The sequence below is a fragment of the Podarcis erhardii genome (genome assembly GCF_964252035.2).
Source record: "Podarcis erhardii genome assembly, chromosome: 4".
NCBI classification, from domain to species: Eukaryota; Metazoa; Chordata; class Lepidosauria; order Squamata; family Lacertidae; genus Podarcis; species Podarcis erhardii.
Genome location: NC_138508.1, coordinates 33,171,670 through 33,196,450, shown reverse-complemented (window position 1 = coordinate 33,196,450; position 24,781 = coordinate 33,171,670). Strand labels below are relative to the sequence as shown.

General features: G+C 42.1%; 1 protein-coding gene across 1 annotated transcript in view; it reads left to right on the top strand.

The window, feature by feature from the left end:
• The window catches only part of GAP43 (growth associated protein 43), a 55,309-nt gene extending 33,043 nt beyond the window's left edge, over positions 1–22,266 (top strand). The window contains exon 3 of the mRNA XM_081859828.1: positions 21,414–22,266. Coding sequence (XP_081715954.1) covers positions 21,414–21,502 — 89 coding nt within the window. The 3' untranslated portion in view covers positions 21,503–22,266. The remainder of the gene's footprint in view (positions 1–21,413) is intronic.
• The last annotated feature ends 2,515 nt before the right edge of the window (positions 22,267–24,781 follow it).

The window sequence follows — 24,781 nt, the reverse complement described above, 5'->3', positions numbered from 1 at the left end:
AAAAAACTTAGATTCAACAGCCCAGTAAAATGGCAACATTGCTAGGTAGAACTGGTTCACCCAAACTATTCAGCAACTTACGCCCTAAATAGCTGAAAGATTGCCTCCATCCCTACAGCCTCTCTTGGGTATTAGACTCAGGAGAGGAGCTCTCTTGGTAGTTCTGCCACCCTCAGAAGTACAGGAAATGCAGCCCAGGCTTTCTCTGTGGCAGCCCCTACATTGTGGAACACCCTGTCCGGAGATACGCATCTTGCATCTTCATTATACAGTTTCAGCCATATGCTGAAGACATACCTCTTTGTCTTGGACTCTGAGAATTCAGGTATTTTTGTGGGACCCATCTCTTCTATATTTGGGTTAAACTATATAGCACTGCTTTTGCTTCAGATTGTTTTACTTGCCTTTATAATTGCATATAAATTGTTTACTTCTTTTATATTGTTTTAATTGTATTGCTGTAACCTGCCCTGGGACCTTACAGTGAAGGGTGGGTTAGAAATCCAATAAACAACAAAACAAATATTTGACAGAAACAGGGGCAAATTTGGATGCTCCTGGGCAGGCAAAACATCTTCAGGTATTTCAAGAGGAATTTCCAAGGTTTAACACTATACTTGAATTCCAGGCTCTTTGAACAGTTCACATGCTCCAGTTCACATAGCTGACTCAACTTATTAAAACTAGGCCATGAATTCTGCAAGAAAACCTATCTTTTCTTGAACAGATGAGAAGTTTGAGGGCTTTCCTCTACCCTTTGGCTCATGGTAGCAAAACCATTTCAAAGCCAATACAAAAAGTGATAGGATTGCTTATATTAGAATGAATTGTAGGATAGTAGTGAGAAATTGATTGAGCTGATTGAGCTATTAGTGGAAAATTGATTGGGGTTTTTTTGGCTTGGAATTAAGCTGAGCAAAAATCAATGTTTGCTTAGCTTAATTGGCCCTAAATTAACATTGTTCAAACATTTCATAAAATTGTGAAATGAAGACAGGGATAAAAATGTGTGTGTCTACCTATGATGCCATTTTGTGGGCCCTCTTGGATACAAGGTGGAATTAAAATATTGGGTGAGTGAATATTCACTTTCCCTTTAAACTATAATTGAAAGGTGAGCAGGGCCACTTAACTGCTTTCATTGCATACCATGAAAAGGTGCTTGCTCACCTCATAAATGCTCCACCCTACTGTCTCCACAGTCAGGTGCCTACCTTTAATCCGCTTCCCACAAAGTAGATCCTTTCCTTCTCTCCCCTTAATGACCTGAGGGTGCTTTATGGTATACCCCATGCATTACTCTCTAAAGGGGCCAGTGACAGCTGGCTTGGAGTGTGAAAGGTGGAACTGAACTTTCGTAGGAATTTCCTGAGTCTTCATAGAGATGCCTGACACTTGCTCTAAAAATCGTTGGCATGATTATTTCAGTGAGCAAAGGCTGGCACTGTAATTGGTAGTGGAAGGCTGCCAACAAATAAATAAATCTAGTTGGCTACAAGATGGTATCATTGGCTGGCTAATTTCCAAGGCACACTTGGCTCCCACTATTACAAAAAAGTAAATGCAGGTCAGCCCACATTTTTGCAGTGGTGTTCATCTGGAATAAATTTTCCTATAGTTACTGCCTCAATCTTCTAATTCAAGGACATGATCTCATGGGTGACATTGACAGTAGACATACCCTTCCCTTTATTTGTCCTATGTTTGGGAAACCATGATGTCATCTGAAATTGAGCTGTATGCAGGAATTGCCTAGTGCATCAAGTAACTGCAATAATCAAGATATTTCAGGACTTACAATCATAATAATCATTTTTATTTCTTAACATCTGGCACAACTGAGCTGGAATGTCTCTTGTGCGGGATCCATTGAAGCGATTGAAACATGCAACTTATTCTTGTATAGATGTGTACATGCGCTGATCTTTTACAAAAATGCTTGCTTAAAACTGATATTGTATAGGACAGGCATCCCCAAACTCGGCCCTCCAGATGTTTTGGCGCTACAATTCCCATCATCCCTGACCAACTGGTCCTGTCAGCTAGGGATGATGGGAGTTGTGGTCCCAAAACATCTGGAGGGCCGAGTTTGGGGGTGCCTGGTATAGGAAGTCCAGGTTTGCAATCTTTTATCCTGTAAGGATAGTCCCTACATTTGGAATTTACTCAATCTATCTCATATAAGGATCACTACTGAACTTGGAAAATGCAACTGCTTCCCCCTAAGGTTCAGAAAATAGCTCCGTTTATTCTGAGTTCCATTATGCTATTGGTGCTACTTCTCTGTCAACTTGTGAGCCACCTGGCCACCTTGTTTGTGTACATAACTTGCTCTATCTCAAGGGGTGGGATGGAGCCTTGAGTGAGCATAGGATTCTAACTAGGTTCCTCTCTTGCCACCTCACACTTCATGTCCACTGTGCAGGTGGTAGTGGTCTTGTGTAAGGGCTCTACCAGGATCAATATCCTTCCAAGGCCCAAGTATCTCTGTGCTGGCATAAAGATTTTTACAGTGGCACATTGATGTCCTCTGCCAGATCAGGAGGTGATCCTATCCCGCCTGCTGGGCATAATTGAAGATATGATTGTTCTGAAAGTCACTGCAAAGTTATCACATATTTACCAGCTATTGCTCTAAAGCAATAAAAAGACAATTTATGGTAGATCACCTGGCTGGAAAAGGCCAGGTTTTCATGTGACAATGATCTCAAGGGTTACGTAGCTATCTGAAGAAGAAAGTATGCCTCTGTACTCAGGAAAGTCAAATTATGCATGTAAAGCTGGCAAAATCTCTCACTCTCTTTTAACGTGGCACTGTATCTTTGCTGCATTATTCTACATTAAGGCTTTATCTGTCTCCCCACATTGTCAGGTTGTTTTAGGGGTCTTTATATCTCAAGAACCTATGGATAACTATTCCATTCTACTTTCAGTTTCCTGGTGGACATGGATCTCTGTAGATGGTTTTCAAAATGTTTGAAAAGCTCTATTCTATTTTATACAGGATAGTGGTAAAGAGACACATTTCAGCTACTTTGGGTATCACTTGTGCATACAGGATTGAGTCGGGGAAATGTCAGTTGTAATATAAAATGTATGAAGAAATCTAGTTCTAATGTGACCATTTTATCTGAGTATTTGAAACACCGTGCTTTGTAGCTGCTATCACACTGAGCAAATTTAGTGCCTGTTCCAATTTCACTTGCATTAATCCAGAGATCTATGCACTGATTTCTATTAAGTGAGCAAACACACAGGCTCCCCTGTGATGGCAATGGAAGGATTAACTATAATGTTCAATCTAGCTATGCAATGTGTAATTTCCTTCTTCGCAAGCTCTGTATAACAAGGGCCACATGTATGTCTAAACTTGAAATCATATGCAACCTTGCATTCTCCTGTGCAATGAAATCCAGTGTGGTTTCCAAAAACTCCTTGTTCTTCCCTGTTTGTTTCTGGTCAGGAATGTTTATTGGCTTTATTGCTAATTATGAATGTTTTGCAAATACTCCTTCCCTCTCATAGATTGCATTTCTATTTTTAATACCAAGGAGTGATAAGTGCTTTCCCTGTATTCTGGTATTACAACTATTGCTGGGCAACCTGTGATGTTGCTGGACTTCCAACTGCCATGATCCCTAACCATGCTGGCTGATGGGAGATGGTTTGTTTTATTTATGACTACTTTGTATTATTTTCTGTGTATTACTGCACCATTTTTATAATACTGTTATTGTTTAACTTAACAACATTTTTCATCACCTTGTAAGACATTTTCTGAAAAGGGGGACTATACATTACTTAAGGATGGGAATCACTTAACAAACTGTGTCAGCGGAAGTCCTTCACATTGTCATGGCTTCTGCAATGGGGCTCCCCACTCTCCTCCTTCCATGCACTCCCCATAATTGGCTCACGAGTGGGGTGAAGAACCCCCCAGAACTGCACATGTAGGAGATGGATGATTGTTCCATCTGGCAAGCTTCAATGCTTGCACAGACGGAACGACCGCCACAGTGCTACCTTGAATTTTACCCAGAATAATTAAACAGCATAAGGAGGTTCACAGGTTCCCTAGTCATGGCTTTGGACATTTGGGTGAAGGGCTTTCCTGGTGATTTGCTGACTGTTCCCAAGGAAGTCACATGCTTCCTCCTCAGTCCCCTTTTAAATTATGTCTCTTAATAAGGAGACACAGTACCATTTAGGCTTTCCTAAGTCAGTTTTCTGCCTGACGTAGAGTACCAAATGATGTCACTCAGCCCATGCCTTATTCCAGCTTATTTGAGAGTTGCCAGGCACCCATTCTGCTAACTTTTAGGAATCAGGGTGAGACACATTTACACTCTCAGCCATTTTAATTGGACGTATTTTAAGTATTGGAAGGATGTTGTGTTAGCTGTTGCTTTCACAGCTAATTGGCATTTAATCATCTCAATTTTTGCTGATTTTAAATGTTTAATTGTATGTATTATATTGTTGTTGTTACTCAATTTTATTGTACAATGTAAACTGCCCTGGGATAAATATTATGGGTACCATATAAAAGCCTTGACTGTCTGAATGAATGAATATTTTTAGAATATGTTATTGCAGCACGATCCCATGTATTTTCAAAAGTAAGTCCTATTGAATGAAATGGGGCTTACTCACAGGTAAGTGAGGTTGGGATTGCATAGTTACCATAAGCAAAGTATGCTTTACTGTAAAAATCTCATCTTTCATCACCAAGATCACCCTTAGAGAAAGCAACTCTCATCATGTAGCCCTTTTGTTCTAAAGGGGTTTTCTCAACCCCTACTTCAAAGCCAGCTGTCATCTATTGCAAAGGACTCCCTTTTCGTCCCCAGGTAACCTGAGCAGCAAAACAGACTTCAGCACAAAGATGGATTCTGCTTTAAAAACTACGACAACAACCAGTCAATGTTTCTAGCTTCCACATCACTGGCCAAGAGCTAGACTGATAGCAAGATAGAGATTATTTTCTAATTTCCTCCTAGGAACCTGCATATTAATTGCATCCCAGTGAGGAAATAGCTTCAAACATGCTTGTCTCTGATCAGCTCGATCAAAGGTTTTGAGAGCTAGGGATTGGGAATCTAGGTACTCTTTTAATGCAGAAGAGCCTGCAGACTGGCTGGTCTCATAGAAATGTTGTCCCACAACTTCTAAATAAGGATAGTTCAGAAGTTCAGAAATCATTCTCTCTACTGCTGTTTATGCTCTGTGTCCTAAAGGGGATCTGTGCTATCCCAGGTCCTGATACTGGTTTGTGTTATTGGTGGAATGAACATGCTGCCATGTTAATCAAAATCTCTTCCAGGGAAGCGGAAAGGGGAATTGATTTTTAACTTCAGGAATCATCTGGAAATATCTTTACTTCTAACATAAGATAACTTTTGCCTTTTGTCTATCCAGAGCATGCTCTCTCTTAAGAGTCGACATTTCATTTTATTTCTTGATTATACTCCAAATCTACTTTCCCTTGAACATGTTAACTGAAAATAGTAAGGTCTTGCTTAATTAAGTCTGCATTGGGATCTGGGTGGTTGTCAACAGGCTCAGTTTGCCCTGTATGGGTGACATACTGCTTGGCTAGGCTAGTGAGAAAAACCTATGGGAGTCTGGTAAACTGGTAGACTTAGAAATTGGCAAGTGAGACCAATTTACACCTTGAAACTCGTGTTGAATTGCTGATTGAGAATCTTGTTGCTTTGTTAATTGACCTATGGGTGAGAGTTTCTGAATTTCTAGCAGGGATGGAGAAACTTTTTCACACTTAGGGCCACATGTCCTTCTGTGCAACCTTTCAGGGGCCACACGCCAGTGTGCAGGGTGGGGCCAGAAGGAAAAGTGGTCAGAGCAATGAATGTAATCCCTTCACTTTGTACAGTTGGCTAATTTCTACACACATGCACATACCCCTCCTTGTTCTTTGACTAGCCATGCCTAAAATTGTCTATGCCACAGTGAAGTGGCTTTGTTCCAAGTTGAACACCACTTACATGCTAGTCTTTGCATGTTAGATATTCAAGATCAATCTGCATTTCACAGTTTAACCAGACTGTTGATAGAGAATAATCAAGATAAGAGACTATGGGAATATGTGCCTTGAAATAATGGATACTTCTGAGTTGACATGTATAAGTTGATTAAGCTGTATATCTTCCAGAAAGTGTCAGAATGCAACTGGATTTGTTTGTGTCAGCATATGAGTAGGGTGCCCTGCTTGGCCCATCACCAGTGAGGTGATGAGCCAATCAGAACAGGTATTTCTAGCATCAGAAGGGAGAGATTTTTGAAACAATGTTGTTGTTTAGCTGTTTAGTCGTGTCCGACTCTTCGTGACCCCATGGACCAGAGCACGCCAGGCACTCCTGTCTTCCACTGCCTCCCGCAGTTTGGTCAAACTCATGCTGGTAGCTTCAAGAACACTGTCCAACCATCTCGTCCTCTGTCATCCCCTTCTCCTTGTGCCCTCCATCTTTCCCAACATCAGGGTCTTTTCCAGGGAGTCTTCTCTTCTCATGAGGTGGCCAAAGTATTGGAGCCTCAGCTTCACAATCTGTCCTTCCAGTGAGCACTCAGGGCTGATTTCCTTAAGAATGGATACGTTTGATCTTCTTGCAGTCCATGGGACTCTCAAGAGTCTCCTCCAGCACCATAATTCAAAATTTGAAATAATAAGACCAATTAAATATCATCAGACCTATTATAATATCAGCAATAAGATTGCCAACACCTGCATTTCAAGCTAGCTTCTGATAACTATATACCTGGAAAGGTTTGGCCCCACCATCACAAAATAACTTACACACGCAGCTCTTAAAAGCACAAAATTAAGCTTTGAGAAGGCAGGAAATACAATGCATTGTACAGACCCGAGAGCCTGTTGTGTACAGTTGAGAAATGGCAATGTAGTTTACAGCAGTAACACAATCCCTTAATACCAGCATCTAATAGGCTAAACATTTCAGATGAAAACCAAAAGCTGCTAGAATATCTTTTGGGATTTTGTGCTCAAAGGAGCAAATCCATTAGAAAACAGTCAAGGTTATATGGGCTGCACTTTGTAATGTGCATTTCAATCTGTTTCACAGCATAAAGATCCATAGCGGAACATCCCTGCTAAGTGCACCTGGGCTAAGAACATCTGTTTATGGAATAATTCACAAGTGCCTTCCAATTTGTGAATGACAGGGTCAGAAGAGTAAACAAACAAACAAATCAGATACTGACCAGCAGTTATTCCGAAAATCTACAGCAGTTCCATAAGCTTAGATATAGTCTTTCCATGAATACAGAAACAAGAGAGGCACATGTAGTCCTTTGTCGTATTGTATAATTGTGGTATGGCAGTACAGTCCTTGTCCCGACTTTCAATACAAGATGAGTAAGTCCTAGTTATCCCTTTATTTTGTTAAAGCAAAAACCCACCTTATCAAAGGGACATCATAACATCAGGTTTCAGCAAAGCTACTCCAGGAGACAGGTGACTGAGAATATGGTCTCATTTTTTAGTACATTACAGGACTTCTGAGCTCCATTAGGGTCTTTCATGTGCTGAAAAATGGTTTCATAACAGATTTTGAGATTCATTTAAGAAGATATACAAATGCCCATGGGAAAAACTGATGAATGGCTTTGGGGTGTGAGTTTCATTGTCCACTCAGCTGGCTCTTGCCACATCATGTAAGACTAGTATACTATTTAACAGAAGTAGCTGCTTTCTGTGTAAACCTTTTACACTGCTTCTGAAGAATGTGGACTAACTTTACAACCTTATATATACTTAACTGAACAGAGTGGGCAATACTTTTGAATAGGCATGCATAGGATTCCACTGTTAGTTTTTTTTAAAATATGGCGCCAAGCACTTCCCTCAATAAATGGGATACTTAAAGTACCTTATGAATCTCATCAGAATAGAAGAGTGTGAATTCCATGCTAACTAGATTTTAAAAATAGATGGTTTTACTGGAGAAAGGCTGGAGCACTTCTACAGAACATCTGATTTGCATGTAGAAAGTCCTAGGTCCCCAGCATTTTCAGGTAGAAACCCTGGAGAGTAGCTGCCAATGAGTATAAACAATGTTGAGTTAGATGGACCAATGGTCCACTGAATTTCTGCATAAACCTTGCAACCAAAAATTTGTTGCCTATACCTATATTTTCTCACTAGAGCCTCTTTTGATGTATCCCTCAATTCTCTGCCCTCCCTCCTCTCAAGAGGGGCCAGAACTAATTAAATGCACCTGTTAACATGACTCAGAAGTAATTACCATGACATTTTCACACCTGGGCTTCAATGACTCAGCACAAGAGCTCACTATTCCCTCTCTGGGCTTTTGGGGGTAGCAATTAATATGTCTGGCAGAGTGGGTGTATAAGGCCATCAGATGCTAGCATTAAAACCACTGCCTTTGTGGCTGGGCATGTGGGAGTTATTCACAGAGGGAAAACAATCTAATTAAGGTTGTCTTATGGATCACCATCCTGCCACATCACTCCCAGAACTCAGCTTGTGTTTTAGGAGCCAGGACTAGGGTGACCAGGTGAAAAAGAGGACAGCGCTTCTGTACCTTTGCTAGTTGGGAAGAAGACTGAAACTTACACCTCCTGAAAATTTCCTCTTCTGTACAGCTATTTAAAGTAAAAGAGCTTTAACCAGGCCAACCTAACTTGGGCCCAGTCTTGTATGGGATGTTCATCAGAGCTGAACATGCCTTCCTGTTTTGCCATGTTTGGCTCAACAAGAGACAGTGCAAATTCATTCATTTCAAATTCCTTACACCTTTCATGATTTTGCTTTTTCTTCTTGAAGGACATGTTGTTTCCCTTTGAGAATTATCAGATGCAGGAAATGATCATGGTGGGTAAGAGGATTAAACCTCTTGTGCCATTGTGTATTTCCATAAGTGCTTATTGCAGTGTCTGAGGGCAGTGGTGGGTTTTCTGGGATATGCCCTTGGAAGCTGAGCTATGTGAATCGTTTGATTTTGTTGAAGTTAGAGTGGGTGCATTTTGTCTGTGTGGATTTTAAACAAAGTGTGTTAATTGTGTTGTGTTCTGGTTAAAGCCGCAATCTTATTACCTCTTACTTAGGAGTAAGCTCTATTGAACGCAATGGGAGTTGAAGCAGGAGGGACAGGTGCACTTCTTGAGCTAATAGTAGCATTGAAGGGAGTAAGTGTCATCATGAAAGGGTCTGAGTAGTCATGCTTAAGACTAAGTGCCACTAGAGCAGCTTTCTTCAATTGAGTACCCACCAGATGTTCTGGACTCCATTTCTCATCAGCCCCTGCCAGCATAGCAAGTTGTCAGGGATGATGGGAGTTGTAGTCCAAAAGGTCTGGAGGACCTCAGGTTGTGAGAGCCTGAACTAGGGAGTAATTTTAAACCAACCAGGGTTGGCAGCTGGAGCACCAAGAGCAGAAGAATGGTAAAAATATATTTGAATGGACTTTCTCACTAACTGTCAAAGGATTGGTGCTCAAACCATTACAACTACCACCACTACCACTTTTTTTCTCTGAGGAAACTTACAGTTTGCATGTACTACTGAGGTCCTACTAGAGGTTTAATGTCAGGACCCTGTAGGGAGCAATCTGTTTTTGGATGGGTAGCATATTTCAGCCTTTATTTATTTATTTATTTATTTATTACTAAGGCACACTGACACAGAATTAACTGCTAAAAGAAAACAGATTTTAACCCATTTGCATGGCAAAAGTCAAATAACTCTAAGAGCTGAAGCAACTGACTTTGACCTCTGCCATCTTAACTGTGAGTGCTGGTAATTAGTGAGAGGAGGTAGCTGATGCTGTGTCCTCATAAGCAATTATGTTAGTCAGTGATAATGCTTGCATCTTGACAAACTAATATGCTTGCATGAATATTCCTAACTTCATGTCACAGGTCTGGTCTGGTGTATCTGTTGTATGGTCCTTAACTGACACATCCTACGAAGGTGATACAGTTGCAATATGTTAAACTAGAAACTATGGAACACAGGGACTAACTGGATTTTTATTTGATTATGTTAATAAGGAGTGATACTCATAGTCAATCTGTCTCTCTGGTGGCACACGAATGTTGTGTGATTTCTTCTCTGGCATTACTGAAAACTTCATGGAGGGAGGGTAGGGAACAGCCATGAATGCTTGGTTACTTTCTTGGCCAGAGTTGGTCATTCAAGAGCAGTAAGACACATGGCAGAGCACAGTATTCCCAAAGCATTGCACACTATGCTATTGGCTCTGTTACTGAGCACTGTGTTGGTTTGACATTAATGCTTTGGTAGTTCTAAAGGAACTTCTGACAGTTCATACCTATGTTAAGGTAGTTTCCTTTACACACAGCTGAGATATGGAAGTCATTTCCCCATACTCCAGAAGCATGTGGATATCCCAGCCATGTGGGCATGGTTGATTGTGTGGGTCATTTTCTCTAGATCAGTGCAGAATTGGGGTGGAGGAGCCAAATGACTGGCCTATCCTTTGTGGTAGCAATACACAGTGCTCGGTAGCAGTGGATTGCACCAAAGTAATGTAGACCTATCGCTGCATGTGGTGTGTGTCTGTACATTTTCTGATTCCATTCCATTCAGTTATCAAAGGTCTATCAGAATCCGTTTAGTCACCGCTACCAATACTAGAATAAAGTCTGGAAAACAGCAGTATACAATATTTGAGCAGGTAGTGGGACAAGTCTTTGAATGAAGAAACAGACACATATCGACACAGTCACCTATTAGTTCATGCTGAGATTGCTAGAGTGATGCTTGGAAAACTTGATTCTGTGAACATCTTGTGCACTTGTTTCAATTTTCTGGACCACAGGGAGTTAAATGAAGATATAACACTACTGTACTGATTTCACATCATTTCCCCCCTGCAGTGAAAATATTTTGTGGGTGGGTGGAGGTTTTGTATAGATAAAAGCAAGTTTGTATGACAAGGTATTGGACCACTGGGTTGGGATGCACTGCTCTTTTTACATAGGAGTAACTAAACCACAGAGCCTAGCGGTTGCTGATCAGAAGGTTGGCAGTTCGAATCCCTGTGACAGGGTGAGCTCCCATTGTTTGGTCCCAGCTCCTGCCCACCTAGCAGTTCGAAAGCACGTCAAAGTGCAAGTAGATAAAGTGCAAGTCAGGAAGGTAAACGGCATTTCCGTGTGCTGCTCTGGTTCACCAGAAGCGGCTTAGTCATGCTGGCCACATTGACCTGGAAGCTGTCTGTGGACGAACGCCGCCTCCCTCGACCAGTAAAGCGAGATGAGCACTGCAACCCCATAGTCATCAGCAACTGGACTTAACAGGGGTCCCTTTACCTTTAACTAGCAAGGGCTTCCCTTAATTACGCTTGTCCTTATATCAGAAGGAGATCTCTCTGTTTATCCTCCCTCCTTATTCCTCTCAAGTATGAAAACAACCTCAAATAGATTGGCCCAGTTGACTCTTCTTTTCCTGAAACTTGTTTTAGTGCTATTGCAAGTCTGTGTGTATCTGTAGATATACACTGAGGTGAAAGGAGGTCAAGCAAGCCTATCACTTGGATTGTTGGCCAATTTGCAGAGACAGGCAAAGTTATCTTGGCCACCTCCTTTATATGAGAGGTATAGGTTGGTGATAGAGCACCGTCTTTTGAAAACCCTCAGAGCTATAGGTTATCCAGAACATCAGAAACCAGATGCTCTGGTATGCTCCTTGGAGCAACATTTTAGGCACCTATTACACAGCATTTAGTGAGAAAATAGCAACAGTGCCATCTGCTGATAATTAAGGAACTGCAGCTATTGCTCCACTCATTGAGACCTTCAACAGTTCTCATGTTCAAACTGAATTCATCAATCAAGTAATTTTTATTATAGAAATCCTGTACACAAAAGGGAAAAAAAAGATTGCAGTGGAAAAACAACAACAACACCCCACACATCTGGCTGGATTGCCCTAGCCGCTCTGGGTGGCTTCCAACACATATGAAAACATAACAAAACATCAAACATTAAAAACTTCCACTTACAGGGCTGCCTGTACCCAATGGTTTCTGCCTTTAGTTTGAGTATTATACTAGCAATCTTTGATTCAGGAGACAAGATGGAACTCTAATAATTACATTAAAATGGTAACAATGGCACAATCTCTCTCTCTTTTGTACAGAAAATGGAAAAATGGATTCTGGATGTCATTTTAACACCCATCCCAATTTTGTCATTTTCTCTTGTAGGGATCAATACCATCTCATAGCATGAATCCTTCCCCACCTCTTGTTTCCATGGCAATGCCTAGCAGTCAGGATTTTAAGGCCTACTGAAGGAGTGCCACACATACTTAAGTGACTCATAAATGGCATGCTGCTTTTTGACTATGGAGCTGGAAGACTACAACTGAAGTGGTATTTCGGGGCAAGGTCATAACTATTTGTTTGGGTCCAGCATTCATAAAGGACTGCCTCCTTTTGTATCAGCCTTCCCAGACCCTCTAAGTGTCCCTGTTTTCCAAGGACATCCCCAAATTTACAGAAGCCATCCTGGTTTCTGATTTGATCCCAGAATGTCCATCTTTTCCTTAGAACACCCCTATTCTCATCCTGAGCTAAGGAGATAAGTAGCTATACAACCTTTAGAAGACAACTGTAGGCAGCCCTGTATAGTGCAGTTTTTTAATGTTTAATTATGTTTTTGTATGTTGGAAGCCACCCAGAGTGACTAGGGCAGGCATGGCCAAACCTGGCCCTCCAGATGTTTTGGGGCTACAATTCCCATCATCAGTGACCACCGTTCCTGTTAGCTAGGGCTGATGGGAGTTGTGGTCCCAAAACATCAGGAGGGCCCCAAGTTTGGTTGTGCCTGGACTAGGGCAACCCAGCTAGATGGGTGGGGAACAACAACAGCAACAACAACAACAACAATAAAGTCCCAATTTTCATCAGAGAAATGTTGGAGGGTATGCCTTCCTGCTACCTAAAATCTAGTAGTGAGGCTCTTGTTTGTGTCCCATCTATGATAGAAGCACAGTTGGCTGTGATAATAGTTAGGGCTTCTTCATTGGCTCACCTCAAACTGTGGAATACCTTGTCCCATGAAGTTTAGGTGGTCCATCTTTAATCACCTTCTGCTGACTATTAAAGACTTTTTTAAAAATCTGTTATGCATGCACACACCCATAAAATGTATATTGTAGGAAGCATCCCACAGCTATTGAAGATTTCTTTTTGTCTCATTTTGGTAAACTTGTGTCTACTTCAACTGTGTAAAAACATTGACCAGTCCTTCATGGAGTACATCACTTGAGACTGCATTCACATTAGTAGCAGAACAAATTTGAGAGTTTAAAAATAAGCACTCCAAAGGGCTAGGAAAAAAAAAAAATCTTTGCGGAACAACCACATGGGGTAGAAATAGCTTTTAAACACTTGTACATGCAACGTCTCCTTGCCAGCTGCCAGATGTCAACCCACAGCTGGAAACATATCCATGCCTGCAAATTCAAGCTGTGAAAAACACTTCACAGCTGTAGTTATGGTAAAGTCAGAATCCATACTTGGTAGGAATATCATGCAGGTGCTTCTGTCTGGGAGAACGGATCTTCGGAAGTCTATAACCCAACCCACCCGCACACATAAAAGCACTTGGCACAGAAAGCCTCTTTTGAATCATTTCCATCTTGGCAGATTTCAGATCCCTAATGTTTCCTGCACTCTGTGGACACACTCAAAACAACATATGCCTCAAGTGACTGTACCACAGAAGGGGAACCACATACTGAAGGGTGAAGGCATACTCATTAGAATTCACATGCTTCGACAATCAAACTGTTCTTGAAACAATTATTCCACTTGCCTCTGAACTTTTCTGACTGAACTTTTCAGTAAATGTTGTTCTGCTGCTTTCTGGATTCCTCCCTCTTTTTTGTTGTTGTTGATGACACATTACCACAGTCTATCAGAGCTCTTTTTTTTAAGATAAAAGCCCCAAAGAACAGTGTTTGGGGTGTACCATAGTCTTAACAAGCCAAGATCTAGCACAGGGAATCAGTCGGGGAATCAGATCTCAAATTTTAGCTGTGATCTGTGCAATGCTAAAATGTGGAAACCCCTGCCTCTCATGCAATGTTCCACAGCATTGTTGTGGCACCCCCTTTAGCATGGTGCCCAGTGTGACTGCACTGGTTGTGTTACTCTAAAACCGCCTCTGGTCAAGGTTCACAAAATGTACCAGAAGCAAAGGCGAGGAGACTCCACAGTCAAACAAGCCACCAGAGTTAGAGAGATGTATTGCTTCCTAGACCACTACTGCCAATCCCCAGCTGCTAGCGGTAAAGGAATTTCAGGGGTAGTTTACTCATGTGTAGAACCCCTTACTCACAAACCACATGATGACTCGGGATCCATAGACACATGCTGTGATATCTCTTTTATGCCAGGGCCTTTTGTTACTTGTGTTTTCATGGACCATGGAATAACTCCACCTCCTCTGACAGCTCCAAGGGCTCCTCAGCTGGTCCCACACTGGAGGGCTCTTCAAGGGAATCCACAACCTGGCCTTGACCTGTGGAGTGTCTGATTTGTCCATCAAGGACTCGGTATCAGGACCAGGCCTGACAAACATTAGGAAAACATGCCTAACAGTGGAGCAGGCTGCCTCTGAAAGTGGTGGACTTGCCTTAGCTGAAGGTTTTTAAGCATAAGCTGGATGGCTGCCTGTCAGGGACATAGTCATTCCATCTAGCCTTATAGATCTTGCATGGAACAAGTTCATCATCCCTGACCACTAGTCTTGCTAGCTAGGGATCATGGGAATTACAGTCCAAAAACAGCTGGAGACCCAAGTTTGGGAAACACTGGACTAGACAGACAATCTTCAAAGTACCATCCAACTCCTATTGTCAGCAATTAGGTAGAAACACTCAGGGGAGAAGGGTGAGGATATTGGGCCAGAGTGCTGTCCGTTCCCCCAAGTCACCACTTCTTCTCTTTTACCTCTGAGCTGCCCTCAGAGCTACACAGCTGGCCAGATTTGGCTCAGGGGCTTCCAAGTGGAGATTCTTCACCTACAAGTCCTGCATGTGAGTGAATCTTTGGGTTTCATTCATGAGCCATCTCCACATACTGCGCTGCCTCTTCACAGCTCCCTGCACTTCCATGCGCTCCCTTACCTGCTGACTGAAATAAAACAAGCACACTGATGAAATGTGTCTTCAAGATGATAGAACCGCTGTTGGCAGAGTACTGTGTTATTTCCTCTGGAGCCGGAGAGAGTGAGTGGTGGGAGGGGGAGGCAGGCATTCAACAGGGAGACCTTCCCCTCCAAATAGCCCTAAATGTACCTGACAGTCTGCCATCCCCTCCCTGGGGTCTTTCTTTAGGTACAATTAAGGTTTCTGTGCTGGTGGAGGAAGCTCTGATGTTACTGTGTGAGCATGGGAGAAAGAGAGGGGGGAAAGAGAGAGAATGAGAGTTGGGAAGGATGGAGAAATGAGCAGCAAGGCGTATCTCAGGCATTTTGTTCTGCTGCTCAGGATATTCTCTCTCTCTCTCTCTCTCTCTCTCTCTCTCTCTCTCTCTCCCCTGAAGGTAGCTGTGGAGAGAGGAATGGGTGAGCTCGTCTTTCCTCCTGTGAATGCAGTCGTAACAGGGTTGAGGCATCACATTCACAAAGAGCATCTCTCTCTCTCTCTCTCTCACCTCCCTCCCTCCCACCACCACCAGCAGCCCCCTTGAGTGATTTCTCTGGAGAGACATTACTGCTTTTGCCCATCAGCCAAAGTTGGAGGGTTTCCATGACGACCAGGCAGCTGGTGTCTAGACACAGTGAGAGATGCCTTGCAATGGAGCTGTGGTGCTCTCGCTTCCCTTCTCAACCCCTTACATACAAAAGCACACGCCCTGTGTTGCCTCCCTCCTCCTCCCCATTTACTACACACACACACACACACACCCACACCCACACCCACACACGATGGTGTTTCTATTCCACAAGCTTTAGCAAGAGGAAAGGATGGTGCAAGAACACCATACAGAGCCTCCATCTACTCAGATTAATGAAGTCAGGAGGATGTTGCTTCGATGGATTTGGAGAGTGCTTAATTGGGTCAGGAAACAGCAAGCATCTCTCAGGATAGCACAAAGAGCTCCCTACCTCCCTTTTGCTCTTCTGTTAGGTTGAGGAAAATAGGTACATTAGAGAACACTTTTGGGGGGGGGCAGGGCAGGAAGGAATAAAGCGTGTATAATATACATTTTTTGGGGAGCATACAAGGTAATTCCTAAAATACTGGTCACCTGAAGTACAATTAGTTCAAGACGATGCATTTCTTCTGCGACAACCAACCTGTTTTATTGAATCTGTTATTTTCAGCTCTTTATTTGCTTTGCTTTTAAATATATTTTTATTCCCCCTTTCTGCCAAGGTGGTTTGCATTTTATAACCATAGCTTCTAATCAAAGAGACATGATACAGAGTTGGGAGGTTAGAGGAAGCAAAGCAAATTCAGACAACAGTTCTTTCATACTGGTTGCATAATGAACAACACAATCCTATACATGCCTACTCTGAAGTAAGTCCTGTGGGGTTTCATGGGACTTACTGCACCTGAAGTGTGCATAGGACCACAACGAAAGCTATAGAAAGATCAGGTGAGATGGGCTTTCCGGAGATGTTTCCTGGAGAGGAGAAGCTAAATCCAGAAGTGGCTTTCTGGGTGGGGTGCAGCCACAATGCTACCTTCCTGGTATGTGCACCACTGCTGCTTTTGACGAGGGAGGTGGGTGGGAAATTTGTGCAGTGCAGACACATCCGCAGGAATCACGGATTGGCTCCACTGGTGCATTTGCACCACACTGACCTTCCTGCCCCTCCCCTTGCTCCCAACAAGCAAGTAGCCATGTTGGCTATGCTGTGTTTCCAGATCAGAAACATTAACACAGGCTTTACTTAACAGTGACCCAGCTGCCCTGAAAGCTAGTGTTGCAGCTCCACCACACCTGAAGGGCCCCTTCTGCCCAAATCCCCATTCCATCTGAAAGAGATGTAGCTGGGTCGGTGCTGAACTAGTGCCTGCAGGTGGTAATGGGTTGGATAAGGCCTAAAAACATTAAAGCTGAATCCTGACAAGATGGAGGTTCTGCTTGTATGTCCAGAAATTGGGTGTTTTGCTTGTTCTGGAGGAAACACACTCATCTTAAATGAGCAAGTAGGTAATCTGTGGTTGCTCCTAGATCCATCTCTGTCACTGGAGGCCCAGGTAGCATTCAAGGCAAGCAGTGTGTATTTCCATTTTTTGTCATTCTTGGACCACAGGGTTGCAAGCTCCAATAACTTCACATGTCAATTCTTATAATCTGCTGCATTGGGCTACACTGGAAGACATACCCTCCAACATGACGTGGCCCAAAACTGGGGCACCATCTTCTGGGTCACGTGACCTGTGTGAGATCAAGGCCTCACAAAAAGTGTTTTCTTTTCAGGTGCGGTGCCATGCAAAATTGCTGCCCCCCAAACGCGCTATGCCTGAAAAAAGTGGGGGAAGCCATTTAATAAATTTGTAGAGCGCTATTTGAGACCCTTTAACTAGATATCCTGGGATTGAACCCAAGACATCTGTGTGCCAAACCCCATTATTGAGCAGTAATATTTCACTTTTCTAAGATGCTATATCTCCTGATGGAGAATAGCTTTCCTTTCTTGATGGAGGACCCCACCCCCACTATTTTATTATATGTTGGCATATAAATGCTTTTATAAATAAAATGAATATATTATTGACATTAATTTATTAGTAGCCTGCTATATAATCATTTCAAGGTGATGAAGAATAAAACCAGAATAAAAAAAGCTAAAAACACATAAATATAGCATTAAGTTCCAATTTTAATCAATTCTTAAAGGGGAAAAAATCATCTAATATGTTGATGCCATAAAACATCCTTGCTTTTCATTACAAAATCTCGCCATTATTATTTCTGTAGACTTTGGTATACACAAGCAGATATCCAGTGGCCATTTAAGAATGTAGTGTTTAGTTAATGCAGCTCCATTGAACTTTGCAGAGCCATTAGCCTGTTTGTTCTTAATTACCATGAGAAACAAATCATATTGGGCTATGAGAGAAATATCATTGGCTAAGGTTCTTTCCAAGGCCTTGGCTTTCCCACTTCTTTTCTAGATGTGCTACAGTCGTAATTCACCAAACAAAAGATAGTTCCTAGAAGCAAATATTTTTCAAACCATGGGTTATGAAGTTGGCTTGTTTAACTAGCCAGTTTTTAAAGCAAACCAGGATTCCTGGATTGTAATGCTAAGTTGGCTCTTGGAAAGTTAAACTAAACTAGGAGAAGTCTTCCGGGATGCATGGGATGGGAAGGGGGAATACACCTGCCTGACACTTCACTTGGGCTCTTGGGAGGTTCATCAACATAATGCTAAACCATAGTTTAACATTACATGTGAATGCAGCCATTAGCTTTACTAGCCCTAGGCAAATACAAGGCTAGGAACAGATGAATGCTCACCTGATGGAATGTGGCTAGATTTGGCCCACAGATTTTCTAATGGAAATCTTGCCTCTAAGAAAATGAAGTTCAATTGACTTCCAAGTTGCTGTGCCTTAGATCCAGGGATAAAAGCACTGTTCTACTTTCCTAATGGTCAGAGCAAAGGTCAAGGTGGATGCAAGCCAATCAAGTGGTTGATGTTGAGTGCCAAGGGAATTGTAATGGCTGTTTCCGAGTGAGCAGTGTCAACAATAAATATGAAAACCATGAAGGACAAATCCTCTGAGGCTGTTGGAAGGAATCTAGAGTGATGATATGATTTATTTCTACTGGCACTGTGGTTGATCATTTAAAGATCCCACAGATATAAAAACAAAACCATAAGCCACCAGCCACAAAAAGAAAGTAAGTTCAGTGGCAATGTGCTGTTGTCTGCTTCAATTTAATTAATCCTGGCAAGTCAAAGAGGGCTGGGCAGATCCCAAGAGACTGTCTTTTACCCAGAAATCCACTCAACCTAATTTCACCTATGTAGGGCAGCAGAAGGACTTGGCGCTCAGCCTACAGGCCATTAGCACATAGTGGAGATGGAGACAGCTGGGAATGCTGCCCTCAGTTGGAACTGGTGCCCCCCCCCCCCCCCGCCTGACTCAGTTTTATAGCAACCAAGTTTGTATTTATTCACAGCACTCATTCATTTCCTGATAAATGAATGTGCACATCATCCTTGTCCTTTCAAGGAACTACAAAGTGCACCAAGAGGCAAGGTTCTTAAGAAGCTGCGCCAGCAGAATTTTGCCTTATCTGCTGAAGGCCTCTTTGTTTACTGTAGTATGGTACAGAAGAGTGCTGGTGATTCCCAGGTGAAAGAAGAGCATTGGTTATTGGAATCTCCATGCACTAGAAAAAGTAAACTCTGTGTTAATCACCTATCAAGTTGTTCCTTGGTGCAGAGAGAAAATGTTGAGATTGCTCGAACTGGGAATGGGTGGGGAGGCAGAAGTGGGTATTGAAAGTAAATGTAGATTACTGCATTGTTGGGAGTGAAAGCTAATCCAGAGTGCCCATCATAAGGCATTTACAATTCTTCCACAAACCATGGTTTGGGAAGCAGTGTTATTAAACCACAAAGGGATAAGATGAACTCTCCTGGATCAGACAATGGTCCATGTATTGCAGCGTGCTGTTTCCAACAGTGACAAAGGGGAAATCCGTGGAAGGGCTATTAGAGGCAGACAGACAGAGGAGGAAGTCCATTTTCCCTGAATGTGCAAGGACATTTGCCCACCAAATTGTAATTCTATGCATTTTCAACTAAAACCCAATAATTCTTTTCTATTAAAAGTCCCATGTTCCCAGGTGAACTGACATGAAAAAGTCCTGCATGCCAAAATGAAGGGATTTCCCAAAGGCCAAAGTTACTTTTGAAGAGCTGTCAATGGCACCAGTGCAAGTAATGCCCCTTTGCTTTGGTTCAGGGAAACCTGGCTTTTTCTCACTTCAATCTTACAAACCTGATCTCTTCTGACTAGATGTTTCTGTCACCCAGATCACTTTCTAGTTTTTTTTTTATCTGCAGTTGCTTCCATTATTATTTTGGTCTCTAGAGGTGACCCAATAGTAATAGCTTTTTTTTATTATACTGTGAATGCCCTCTGTATCCAATCCCTCCTGCCATGCCCCCTCCCCTGCTCTATTTAATTTTGCTCAGTGTAATTAATTAATTCAGTGTAACTATCACTCCCAGTTTCATTCAGTCATCAGCTTCTGTTGGAATCTCCATTTCTCCCATAACTATGCCTAGAAAGGATAAAGAAGTCAGCAAGGCATGCGACTAGGACGTGTAGGAGATATGGGGGCACCAAAGTGGGGTTCTTCCCAAGCCACCCCCTTCACTTACTCTGCTTCAGACACCTCTTTGAATGTGTCATTGAACTCTAATAATACCTCTTGCGTGCCTGGATGCAGAAGAAAGAGACCGGTGTGTATATGTGTGTAGAAACTAGCCTGCTGTACAAAGATAACATTTAGATGCATTGCTCCACCCATTTTTAATTTTTTAATTTTTTTTCCTTTGGCTCTTCCCACCTCTACAAGAAGGGGAAATGTTACTTTAAAATACTGTGGGCTTTTAAATGTGTTTGTGGAAGTGGGTTATTGGTCTGTTTTTATTATGTATTTTGTGTTCTCATTTTGCATTTTTATGTTGTGAAACATTTTGCGATCTTTGGGTGAAGGGCAGTAGACAAATTTAACAAATAATAATAATATGGCACTTGGTCTTGCTCACCTCCTATAAATTCAGAAACTGGTGCCACGTCAAGTTACAAAGCAAAAGGATTCTGCGTTGCCAATTCAACATGAAGCTGTTGTCTTCGTGTGTACAGAGCTAGGTCCGCATTGCCAATTTCTAAGACTATTGGTCTACACAATTTCTAAATCCATACACACACAAACACACAACAGCTAGGCCCAGGAGCTTTCTAACCTGCATAGAATTAGTGTATTGAAGTTCCTTTATAACAAGAACAAGTAATGTGTGTCTCAGTCAGCCATTCAAGTGAACACGTAGAGGCTTAAAGTGGAGAGGGGATGAGATGCACATGAAAGCCCTATTTCCAGAGTTGCAGAGCTCAACTGGAGTCCTCCATGCAATCAGAAGAGGGGGCTCAATATGCTTAGAACCCTGATAGCACATGTTCAGCCAAATGTGCTTAGAAGCCATCTTTGGAACTTTCCCTGCTCAGGTCTGAAATGGAGCCTTCACATGGGGAGGGGGGCATTATGCCAACCCTCTTCCTAGCTTCATGGTCATTCACTTGAACACCCAAATATGGCGCTCAACCTAATTTTTCCACAAGTGTCAATGTGTGAATCGAGGTTGGATTTACAACTTTGCGTTTGTATACCTTTCAGATGCTGTAGAAGAAACCAAACCTTCTGAAAGTGCCCAGCAGGAAGAAGCGAAAGAAGACGAGAGCAAGGCGGACCAAGAAAATGCCTGAACATTAAGAAATGACTCCCTGTTGCCCTGTGCTCCCTTCCTCTTTCCCCGTATCTCCCCTCCCTCCCTTGTTCCAATCTCACCCTCTCCCGCTCGCCCTTGGGCTGAGTCTGTCTGTCTTCCTTGTCCCCTCTGCGCCCCCCCTTAACCCTTTTTCTCTCTGTGTGGCAAACATTTAAAGAAAAAAAAAGCAGGAAAAATCCCAGTCAAACAGTGTGGCTTAAACATTTTGTTTCTTGGTGTTGTTATGGCGAGTTTTTTGGTAATGATGATCCAATCATTTTGGGAAAATTCTTGCACTGTATCAGAATTGTTTGATCTGCGCGTGCGTGTGTTTGTCTGCCCACCACGAGTGCGCTCTCGCTCTCTCTCTCTCTCTCTCTCTCTCTTTCTCTCTCTCTCTCTGTTCCAAGTGTGTGCGCAATGTTACGTTCATCTGAGGAGTCCAAACCTATTGAGTGAGTTAAGGAAAGGGAAAAAACAAAACAAAAAAGAGAATGAACATTTTTCTTTTCTTTTCTCCCCTTTTCAATGTGATGATGATGATGATGGTGGAATGAACTAAAGGAGGCAAAACAAACAAAGCAAAAAAAGTAAAAAGAAAAAAAGTAAAAAAAAGTAAAAGGAAAACACAGAATGAGAATTCAACCCCGGTTTGTTTTTAAAAAATAATAAAATAAAATAAAGCAAATGTGCCAATTAGCGTTACTTGTGACTCCCGGCTCCTTTTTCAAACTGCAGAATGACAATAAAGGAGAATAATTATGATGGTATCACTGTGATGCATTTCTGTAGCACATTATATTTCAGTGGATCTTGTGTGTTTTGTGGATAGAAATTCATTTGGGTGGTTATCAGTATACCAGACATGCTTCAATTTTTATGTAGAGAACTTTTCTAAGGAACAGCATATGTAAGAATGGCCACAGAAGTGCAATTTTCAGTCTGACATACACCAATTAAGGATGAGTTTTTTGATGCACATAGTAGACTGAAATTACTACGGCACATAGGTTCATCCGTTCTGACATAATAAGATACATGTAGCATCACATACTGCATAGTTTTTCTGTTCCATCTGCAGTTGGAGAGGATGATTATTCAGGATCACCTAGCCGTTCCTTGTACACTTTCAGTGAAAATGAATGTCTGACAGATGTCAATATTATATGTCAGGTGTTAGCTAGGGAGGGAGGAAAAATCATCAGAAGGTCCCAGGGCAGGTTACAGCAATACAAAATGCACCATTAAAAACAGATTAAAACAAAAGTACAATCACAATTAGAGTTTAGACAGATAGATAGTCAAATTAAGGTGCAATGAAGGTGTCAGACAAAGCTCTGTGGAGTAGGAATTCCACAATGTAGGGGCTGCCACAGAGAATGCCCTTTTCTGGGACACCACCCCATTAATCTCTGAAGGCTTCCTGAAAATGAATGCCAAAATACAGCTGTTTTTTGTTTTGTTTTGTTTTAATTTGCACTTCTCCAATTTTTGTGATGCAATTCTCCAACCAAATGATGCATAAGAGAACCAACCAAATGATGCATAAGATTTGGGGAAAGCATGCCTAAAATGCATATATTTATGAAAAGGGCATATGGAATGCATTATATTGGGAGAAGATGGTTGCAAAAGTGTGGGCATTGCATACAAAATATTAGGAGAAATGCACCGTAAAATGCTGATGAATTTTCACAAGGATTTTTTTTTGGGGGGGGGGGGAGAGGAAATCTGCCACTGATGTGGAAATGGGGATAACAGAATAGATTATTAGAAAAACAAGAAACTGAAAATGACAGTTTTGTCCATCTCTATCATTAGCAGACTTCAGGCTTCTGGAAACCCCAAGATCCAGCAACTGTAGCCGGTGGGAAATAGAGCCTGGGGGAAGGCAGACCCAATTACCTACTGCATCCCATGAGCTATATGCTCGCTTGGACAAGTACAGTTCTACAGCTGATTTATTTCAGATCAGGGATCCTAACAGCATAATTTAGAGAGAAAGAAAGACTTTGTTGTCACTATTGTCCAGCTTCTGACCATCCCTGCTCTATGCAACTTCAGTCTCAAATTCCTGTAGCTTTACAGTGCCCTCTGCTGGTTGGCTGCTAATTTGCAAAAGAGGGAAATGTTTATTAGGCAGCGGTAGAAGGAAAGCACCGTAGAAGTTACAGGGACTACTATAGTTGATGAAACAGGTGGGTCTATATAGTCTAGAAATCTGACTTAGCCATTAGCAAATTCCCACTATTTGACAGAAACATATATCTCCTATAATGCTTGTAGGTGTTGTGGATGAGTAGTATCCCAGTTATGTACAGGTTAGCTTTAGGAGTACAGTGGTACCTCGGGTTACATATCCTTCAGGTTACAGACTCTGCTAACCCAGAAATAGTACCTCAGGTTAAGAACGTTGCTTCAGGATGAGAACAGAAATCGTGCTCTGGCGGTGCGGCAGCAGCAGGAGGCCCCATTAGCTAAAGTGGTGCTTCAGGTTAAGAACAGTTTCAGGTTAAGAACGGATCTCCGGAATGAATTAAGTACTTAACCCGAGGTACCACTGTAAAGTGAAATACAATATAAGCCTCTGATCAAATCAGAGATCCTGCAGACCATCTCAGTGCTTCCTACCTGAATTATTTCCAAAGTACTTTGTGATATATTTAAATACCAGGCCTCCCTGGTCTTACTGGAACTTGAATAGCTCATTTATGAGACAGCATCCCAAACAAGCTAGCTGAGGACCACCTGTTTTGAGTCAGTGGAGAACAGCTTCCTACAAAACCCCACAATTCTCCTAGTGTTCACTATCTGAATATACACTAGGACCAGTTTCCCTTATCTGATGAGACCTGACAGCCTCAATAGCTCAAGGCATGTATAGCTGTCTGCGTCTGCTGTTCCCTTTATTAGCTGTGAGAGCAAACAGTTTAATTGTACTACGGGAAAACCATTTTTTAAAGGATCCTTCTGTAAAAAAGCTCTTAAGATAATCATAAATCCTGCAGGTGATGCCCTCTCACTGCCCTGATTAATGCCCCTATATTGTCTGTGAGCCTCTTTTTAATAGGACTTTCTTCTCAGTGAAGGCTGGAAACAATAGCCGCGGTGACCCTAAGCAATAGTGTTATACAATAGCACATGCTTGATAAACCCACTAGCCCTACAGCTGAAACACCCAAAAGGATGCTGTGTCCAGAGATGATGCTGAAGTTCTCTGATCTTGGGCTCACAAGTCAAAAGCCTCCCTCAAAGGAGTACCAACAGCCCTTGGGCA